Source organism: Falco rusticolus, chromosome 11 (genome assembly GCF_015220075.1).
Source record: "Falco rusticolus isolate bFalRus1 chromosome 11, bFalRus1.pri, whole genome shotgun sequence".
In the NCBI taxonomy this organism is placed as follows: domain Eukaryota; kingdom Metazoa; phylum Chordata; class Aves; order Falconiformes; family Falconidae; genus Falco; species Falco rusticolus.
In genome coordinates this window covers 26,661,407-26,670,619 of record NC_051197.1, presented here as the reverse complement: position 1 = coordinate 26,670,619, position 9,213 = coordinate 26,661,407, and the positions used below count along the sequence as shown (strand labels likewise).

The 9,213-nt window shown below is 50.8% G+C and overlaps 1 protein-coding gene across 1 annotated transcript; it reads left to right on the top strand.

Annotated features, from left to right (window-relative positions):
* The first annotated feature begins 407 nt into the window (after window positions 1-407).
* Window positions 408-4,617, top strand: FASLG (Fas ligand). The gene is made up of 4 exons (XM_037404557.1): window positions 408-788; window positions 1,166-1,211; window positions 3,055-3,108; window positions 3,539-4,617. The coding sequence occupies exons 1-4, from the start codon at window positions 408-410 to the stop codon at window positions 3,931-3,933; spliced, it is 876 nt and encodes a 291-aa protein (XP_037260454.1). The 3' UTR covers window positions 3,934-4,617.
* Window positions 4,618-9,213: the final 4,596 nt, after the last annotated feature.

The window sequence follows — 9,213 nt, the reverse complement described above, 5'->3', positions numbered from 1 at the left end:
TGCCTCTCCCCTCTCGCGCAGGATGCCGGAGGTGTTGTCATTCCTCTTGCTCTGTTTGTGGCCCCGTACGCCGCAGTGGAAAAGCAGCCGCCTCTGCCCGCGTGGGCTGCTGGAAAGGGTGGCTGGCCGGTGGGTGCGCGCTGGGCTGGTTACTCAGCCCCTGCCTGGCAGCGCAGCCCTTGGGTGCCCCACGGGTGCATGGCTGCTGAGCGCAGCCGCTTCCCCAGTGCAGTTTTGTGCGAGCAGGCCACTGCTGGGCTGGGCCCGCCGTGCGTGCGTCCTGCCTCAGCGGGGGAGGAGCAGGTGGCTACCCCCAGCTTGCCGCCGAGGGCGGAAGCATTTTGAGGTTTGCTGTTGATGCTTTCATTGAGCTGCAGCATCTGAGCTGGGGCTTCGCTGCCGGAGCGATGCAGGTGTATAAAGGCAGAGCTGGGTCTTCCCCCAGGGCTCAGTCGGGGGCAGCCCCGGCAGGCTTTGGCTGCCGTATGGAAGATCACACCAAGCCCATCCCGCTCCCGGCCATGCAGCAGAACTTGAACTACGTGTACCCCCAGGTCTTTTGGGTGGACGGCTGCACCAGTGCAAGTGCTTCCAGCCCCTCGGCACCCCCTGTCACTCCTTTCCCACCACCAGTACCTGACCGAAGGACAAAGCCAGGGCACAACAGGGAAAGGAGGAGCGTTGGCTTCCTGGTGATCTTCATGCTGATCCTGCTAGCCCTCACTGGAGTGGGGCTGAGCATGTTTCAGATCTTCCACCTGGAGAAGGAACTGGCTGAACTCAGAGAGGTGAGATCTGCTTGGCCGGTCACAAGATGCTCTGGGGAAACAGGATGAAAAGGAAAACTTAAAACTGGGTTTGAGATGCTTGGGGGGTGCAAAACTCCCCAAGGGGCAGGCTGGTGGCACCTAAATGTCTGTCACACCAGTGTAAGTGCGGCTGCTCGTTACTGTGCGGGACTGCTCTACTGGTGGCTGATAGATCTGGATGTCTTCATGTTGCCAAGTGCTGCGGGGGCTCTCTCCCTGTGTATCTCCTAGCACTCTGGAGGTCCCCATGAGCACACAGAATCAGCCACTGTCAAAGATAGTCCTTGGCTGCTTTACGTGATGCCCTTAAGGCTCTCACTCTGCTAAGATATCTTGTCACTCTTCTTTTTTGACAGTCTGCCAGCACTGAGCACATCCCTCCAGCTCTGGAGAAACTCATAGGTGAGTTGATATACGTAGAGGAGGAACTCCTCTGTGTCAGCTTGCAGGGATGCTCCTGTCAAACTCTTCCCTCTCCTAATCCCGGGGGCAAAGACAGGGTCGCAGCTTGATGCTCTGAGGTGCTGATTTCACTGGTTTCCCTGGAAAAAGAGCTTTATCTCTGGGGTGTGGGGATGGGGTCCTGCACCCTGCCTGCTGAGGTGGCAGCCACAGGTTCCTGGGACAAGGTGCCTCTCCCTTGGGGCCTCCCAGGCTGTGGGGCAGCGGTACCGGGGGGCTCTGCTGTAAGAGTGAGTTTCTGGATGTCCTAACATGCAGCAGCAATATGGAGGAGGAGATTGGAGATGGGCGCTGTATGTGTCACTGCGTTCTCTCCTTACCCTTCTAAGACTTCTGGGAGCTTGTGGAGGGTTCTGTGGTCTTTAGGGGTGGGGGATTCACGCCCACCCTTGAGAGCGCAACTTTTTTCTAAAATCTTTTGTTACAAGTCTCACTGTGGCCAAAACTAGTTGAGAAGAGTCTGATGATATGTGGGGTATCTTTCTTTGAGAAAAGTCCTTTCAGTGAAATCGAAACTTTCCACAAGAACCTGTTGAATTTTCTAAATTTCGTTTAGCAAAAACCAGAGAGTTTAAATTAGAATGGAACAATTTAAAAATAATATTTTGAGCTTCTGAACTATTATTTTACTTTTACAGTCTATGTTAGTATTATCAGCCAGTATTTAAAGACAGCCAAGTCTGAAAGCAATTTTCAGATTCCTTAACTATTTTTGCTAGATCTGAAAATTTTTATTTTTATTTTTATTCCCTTGAGGATTTTAGTTAGTAGGAAAGTTGATCTCTTTTCACATTTGTTCTCCTATTGAGTGAAAGCAAATTTGGAAATCGCAAAATTCTCTGGAAAGGACAGTCCTGGTTCCCATAAACTCCCATATCAATACATTTTGTCATCTGTTGCCTAGGGGAAGGGGAGCTGCCATTTTAACTGGCTGCTCAGTGCCCTGATCACAGGCTACTTTAGCAGTAGCTGAGCATAAGTCATAAATAATAACTCTGAACTTCTTGAGTGGGTTGGAGAATTAAACGAAGCCAGGGAAATAGTGTAAAGGAGAAAGGGGAGAGGCGGAGAAAATTCAGTTGGCTTGAAAAAAGAAAAGGCTGTTTCTAAAATTTGAGAATGTGATGCCTGGAAATAGATGCTGAGAAGAAGGGAAGGATGGAGTGCGATAGGATCCAAATGCCAAGTCACCGTAACTGGCCCATCTCTCCAGGGGGAACAGAACCCCCCAGGGAGGGCAGAATTTTCCCAGCTGTGCTTTGCCCTCTCTGAGGACAAGCTCTGCCTGGTCAGCAGGATGGTTTGCAGGTTTTTTCAAGTGCGATCTGGTTGTAAGGAGGGTTGGTACTCAGCTGACAGAAGCCCGCTGCCATGGGTACCTCTGGGGGCAATAGAGCAGGCTTATCTATGACGGGACATGAGACTTGGCATGGACCTGAGATGCTGGGTAAAGAGGCAAGTTTGTCCTTCTCCTACACCCTGAGTGAGAGGCCTCTGCTCAAGCTCACCAATCGAGCCATTGTAAGATGAAAGCTCTCCTTGCTCTTTCCCCTTGCTCTTCATCACATTTGGATCCTTTGCTGCAACTCTTCCTTTTTATCTCCTCCTCTTGCCCTGCAGTGTTTGCCCAAACACTGCTCTGCCTCGCTGCTCTAAGCCACATGCTTGTGTGCCCTGTGCTGCTCTGAATCTGCCCCATTTCAACCCCTGGTTGGCTCCCTCTGCTCTCTGGGCTGCCTTCCCCATGGAGCACATGGCTAACGTCTTCCCCCTTTTTGTGCAGGGCAGAAGGAGCAGTCAATGGAAAAGGAAGCAAGGAAGGCAGCACACCTAACAGGTATGTGCTGGGAGGCGAGCGGGACTGGGGGTCGGGGGTAGAGCAGATGTGGCTGGACTGAGAGGGTGGCATGGTCGTAGCTGTGAGGAGCCCACCTCACACAGGCTTTCCTATTTTCCTTTGGTAACACGTGTGCTCTGACAGCGGGAAGTTATGCCACAGCTAAAATCTTCCCCTGGTTTAGGCTTTTCAGTGAGGGCTCTGTTTTGGGTTTGTGCGTGAGGCAGGTGGCTGTCACGAGTTGCTGGCGTTGGGCGAGGTGAAGGTGAGAGCTCCCACCAGCACGAGGTTGGGGCAGACTTCCCATGCTGCAGACCAGGGCCTGGAGAACAGTTGTCTTGTTGTGACAGGGGGTGTGACTTGAGGGGTAAGAAACCCCCATGCAACTGCTTGTACTTATCACGCTTTTTCCTCTTGATTTGGCTTCCAGGGAATCCAACCCAGCGGGACCTCCCTCTGGAGTGGGAACCCATCTCTGGGCATGCCTTCACCAACGGCATTCAGTACCATGAGCAGGGTCTCGTCGTCAATGAGACCGGCCTGTACTTCGTGTACTCCAACGTGCTCTTCCGAGGCAGCATCTGCAGCAGCCAGATGTTGACCCACATTGTCTACAAGAAAAACCCAACCTTGCCAGGCAGCCACGTGCTGATGGAGGACAAAGGCATCAACTACTGTACGGGCCAGAAAACATGGGCCCGGAAAAGCTACCTAGGGGCTTTATTCAAGCTCAGGAAGATGGACAGTTTGCACGTCAATGTGTCTAAAATCGCTCTGGTTAATTTTGAGGAGTCCAAGACATTCTTCGGCTTATTTAAGCTTTGAATGGGGCTGTTGGACCCCATACTAGGATGCATGAGGGGTTGAGTGCTGACTGAAGGCAGTGGCCAAGCTAGGGTCTTGCACCATGAAGCCCACCAAGAAGCCACGTCTTAGCCTTCAGTGGAAGAGGGCTCAAGCACCTGGTGAATGCTTGAAAGCAGTTCTCTGGGAAGCACCAGGGCTGTACTACATGAACCTGAAGAGAATTGCGCATTTTCCCCCTCTGGAAAAAACCAACAAACTGAAAATGTAGTGTGTTGAAGACCCTGTTGAAACTCACTACTTGCTACCTGAGAAGATGCTGGTGGCAGGAGACCCACAGGGTGTCATGGCCCTGGTGGACTTGGGCCAGCCAGTGGGTATTGAGGAGACCCCCTGAGGCAAGGCTGCTGGTACCTGGGCCGTGCCATGCCACACTGCAGGCAGCGGTGTGGAAATGAGTAGTCCGGAGTTCTCAGCTGCCTGCCCCGAGCCATGGCTGGCCACCCTGGCCAGGCATCTGGCACTGACTGCTGTACAACAGGCGCCCACCTGCTAGCTGGCGTGTTATGCGTGATATGTTCATTTTGTTAAGTTATCAACTGTTCCTGTCCCAGAAAATGTCCCCAGACCCCTTTATTTAACTCATCCTGACTGCCTTGCAAGGGATGTGCCAGAAGCACGGGTGCCATGAAGGGTGTCCCAACCCTGGAGAGAAACCCCTACTGCACTGTGGTGGTGGGGCTGGGGGGGGAGGCAATCTGCTGATGGGACCTGAATGACACAGAAGTGGAGGGCGGTGGGGCCAGAGATGAAAGCAGCAACTTCAACTCCCTTCCAGTCCTTTTGTTCCCCATGGATTCCCCACGGAGACTTGGTCTTGCCACCCCCTTTGTGGTGCAGGTAGAGGTGTGCTGGCCACCATCAATGGCATGGCTTCGGCTGGCCCCCTTGTCACAGGATATTCTCTCCTGAGCAAAACACAGATGGTAAATAAAGATATATTTTTATAGTAAGCAGCACTGTCCTCTCCTCATTTGGCACAGCAGGCTTCTGCAATGGTCAAAGCCCTGAAGGCCCCTGCGATCAGGCACCAGCACCCTGCTCCTTCTCCAGCAGCGTGGCAGAAATCCGGAAGCCTGACCCCACTTCACTGCCCGCTTGGCAGGGCACAGGCTGTCAGCCACGGAGTCCTGGGGGTCCAGCATCTAAACATCAGGGGATTTGGGGACCAGGGAGGTGTGATGTGGGCAATGCAGATCAGACATCCCAAGCCCAGTTTGGCCATCAGGATGCAGACTGATCTCAAAACACAGGCTGGAGCTTGAAGGGAAGAGCCAGACACTTGTTGCCAAGCAGAAGCACTGCCATCCCTGAAGGCACCGTGCTCCTCCTAGTGCCCTCTGGCCCCAGCAGCACTTCCCACGTGGCAGCTGAAAAGGAAGCTTTGGTGTTAAAAAAAAAGACATTATTTGCTTACTCTGTCTGGTCCATGGAGCATTTTTCTTGCACACATTAACCCCGAGGCTGTCTGCCACACTGCACACAAAGGCTGTGGCTGTGGTGTGTCAGCATGCATCTTTGCCTGTGATCCATCCTTCCTGCAGTTCTCCTGTTGGTCATGGTGAACCAGCACCTCTTCAGCAACCTGCAGCATTTATTTCCTTTTCCATGGTTTTGCTCTCGGCTCGGTAGCATGTGGCCTGTGGTTTGCTGTTGATTGCTTCAGGGAAACCTATTTCTTTGAAACTTGCAAGTGGACTGGCTACTGGTCCAGCCAGCATGAAGTGAACCTGCAGATGTCTGCTCAAACAGCTGTTGCTGCACTCAGCTATTTCCAGTGAATTTCTCAGGATGGAAAATGCCTCAAAAGGTCAGAGTTTAGGGACCATTTGGCTGGATCAGTGCTTTCTCACTGTCCTCACTCCCTCCCTGTATATCAGAGAGGCAAACCACACAGAGTGGCGATGGAGGTACTGGATCCAGACCCTGCCAGGGAAGCTGGAAGTTGCTATAACATCTTCTGATTGCTGTGCTGCATGTGGGGAGCGGGCATCTGTATTACACGTGCCTGCAGGCTTGCAGCTATTTCTGTAGCACAACTAGCAGAGCACATTGCATGCTTCCTTTCTTTACAGACAGGCAGCTTGGAGAGAGACAGGGCACTCGGTGCCCAGATGAAATGAGCGCTGAGGTTATGCTCTCCGCTAGTACTGTATTGGTGAAGGGTTGGAAAGCTCCCAAGGGTTTCTGTAAGTCAACACCCAGTAAGTCATCTCAGTTGTGAATGCAGCCTGCTCTGGGGGCAGGGTGCATTAGTTGCTGTTCCTGCACATTGCGGGGGGGATGGCAGGGATCTGTTAGCCTTTTTATCTGAAATGCTAAAGGCAATGCAGACCTGCACGTTTCAGAGACAGTGGCACAGTGGGGTGGACAGTCATGTTATAAAAAAAGCACTGGCATCTTCTGAGGCGGACAGAGCTGGCTTATCCTTGCAGGATAATGCTAGGTGCTGCTAGGCTTACTCCTGAATCAGAGCGCCCGTGTCTGTGTTGAGTCAGCGGCCCAGCTGCCTGTAAGTGTGTTTCTGCTTTGTGATCCCTTCCTCAAACATCGCTCTGAACTTCCCAGGGCAAATCCAGTGCTTGGCTTGTGGGCTCTGACTAAAGATTCAAAGTAAGGTCATGACAGGATTAGACAATTTCAAATTGCATAGAGTCGATTCATAGACTGCTTATGCCACAAAGGCTTTATTAAAGTAATCTGTTTATCTTGCTAATAAGCTCTTCATTTAGGTAAATACTTGCTTATTGTTACCATTAAATACTTAATATTTAATACTGAGGTTATTAATAGGTCTTGGACTATATATAAAGTTATTTAACAAAAACACTCCGATCGACATTTATTTTGAACTGATCAAGTATTTTATTCCCTCCTCAACAAGGGACGGGCGTCTGCACTAGAAAGGATTTCCTAAGTCCATCGGCAGGGCTGGCCATTGTGATTTTTTTTTCTGTCTCAAGAAAAGTAAGTGACTCTTCCCTGCAGGTCCTGTTTCTGGGCTGCGGTGGTCTGAACTGACCTCCTCTCTCCTGATGGAGCAGCCTGGGCCGTGTGTGGAGGTACCCTAGGGTCTGGGCATCATGTAACAGGGCTTCAGAGAGACTCCTCTCTGTGGAGAACATGGCTGGAAAGAAGTGCCAAGCCCAGATCATCTGCTGATAAGAGGTTTCTGGTCTTTTCCCTCTGCCTGGGGCTCTTCTGGGATTCACATCACTTTTTCCTAGGCACAGGCGTGCTTTGCTACACGATCCAGTTGAGGGACCTGCCCAGCGCTGAGCCAGTGGGCATGCTGCAGGCACACAGACAGCTCTCACGGTCAGCTGAACCCTTTCCAGGAGGTACCTGTGTGCTTGGGTGTGCAGCTGGCCAAATCAAGGCTCTGCATGACATACAAACATTTGTGCTGCTACCAAGTGCAGCGAGCTGCTTGATAGACATAGGGCCTCTTTTGTGGTTGATGTGTATCAGAGGCTGCGCCCCGTTTACCTACGGAAAGGGGAAGGCAGCATGCTAGTGTCTTAAAAATCTTGGGTTGGCTCAGTATGTACAGTAACCAAGCTGGAAGAAGGGGTTGCATTATAGAAAGGACAGTATGGATATGGTCATTGCTTATTCTACAGCAAAAGCACAATGGAAGCAAAGGGACACCCGCTGAGCTCTGACAGACACAGTATAAACAGAGCATGAGGCAGGATGAGCAATGAGCAGGGCTGATGTGCGATGGGTGCTGTTTCTCACAAATCTGTGGACGTGAGAAGTACTGTGCTGGCAAACAGTCCTGCCAGTGCCTGCTGCAGCTCCTTCCCTGGCAAAGAAACCCAGGTCAGGGGGAGAAACATCCCCTGGACAGGTATGGACAGCATCCCCTCTATCAATACTGCCTACTGCATCCTGGCTCTTTACCTATCCACAGTCACTCCTGATGGGGAAGGAGGTGAGTGGTGCACAGCAAAGCCCTGGAGGGCACCTGTAATGAAAGAGCAAAAGGAGCAGTTGCTGGTCTCCAGCTGATCCCCAGCATGGGCTGATGCATCCGGGTGTCAGAGACAAGAAATGGAGCCACAGCATGGACGAGCGCTTGACAGGCTTGCTCAGATACACATCTTGGCTCAGAAACCTCACAGCTCAGCTGTAGTTAGATGGAACTGTCACTGTTGAGATGTGTTATATATGACTGTTGCTGTAGGGTGAGCATGAGTAAGAATGGAAGAGCTGATAGGTCTGAAGCCACTCAAATCCTGTGAGTTCAGGCAATGACCTTCTATTTGATCTGACAAGTTTCATTGTTGCTCTGGTTGGTTTTTTGGGGGTTGATTTTTTTGTTTGTTTGTTTTGTTTTGCTTATTCATTTACCTGAAGCCAGCCTTGGGCTTTCTAAGTTTCTGTTATGATATCTTCTGGGGTTACTTCTTCCAGCCCATGGAACTGTAAATACTCTGTCAAATTTTTACCAGGTTGGGAAGAAGCATCGTCTAGTGATTAGAGAGGGGAGAAAAAGGGAAGGGAGGTGAACTTAAATATTAGTATTATTTTTCTAGTACTCCGGTGTGTGGTCGTATTACATCATGGTTACAAAAGTGTAATTTTAAGAATGACTAAGTGGCTGAGGTTTAATGCAAAAGAGTGGATGAGGTGAGTAGAGAGGAAGAGTTTTGATGCAGGATGAGGCAAGCTGCATGTGAATTTCTGGTTGATTTTAATTTAAAAAAAAAAAAAAGGAGAAGAAAAGCTTGACAGCTTGTTGCTGATTCATCTCTCCAGGTAACACAGAGAGTCAAATGTTCCATTCCCTGTACATGACACAACCCTGACACAGGAGACATGGGGCTGCAGGCTGTGGTGCAGGAGACCACTGGCAGTGCAACAGTGTCTTCTGCCAGGCAGAGGGGTGAAGAGATGCCAAGTTCCCCAGCCCCCACCTGTGGTATGACGAGCAATGCTGCTTTAGGATCCTACCAGTAGGCACTGATCCGGCCAGGACATCGGCAGTCATGTGAACAGGCACATAGGCTTTCTGTTGTGAGGACTCATGTTTTTTTTGAAAATAAGCTGCACTTTCCTCTGGGTAGCAAAAAGACAAAAAGCTCTAGGTGGAGTAACAAACTCCAACATGCTTTTCTCTGCCTCAGCTGTCTCACCATTCCTCAGCATACTCTGCATGACTCAGCCCTCTGTACAGACAACCAGCTTCTCTCCCCTACTTACAACCCTTCGTAGAGATTTTACATCCCTCTCTCT

Coding starts and splice junctions, on each gene's coding strand:
- FASLG (XM_037404557.1), top strand. CDS start 408: ATGCAGGTGTATAAAGGCAGAGCTGGGTCTTCCCCCAGGGCTCAGTCG. Junction 789..1,165: donor AACTGGCTGAACTCAGAGAG/GTGAGATCTGCT, acceptor CTTTTTTGACAG/TCTGCCAGCACTGAGCACAT. Junction 3,109..3,538: donor GAAGGCAGCACACCTAACAG/GTATGTGCTGGG, acceptor TTTGGCTTCCAG/GGAATCCAACCCAGCGGGAC.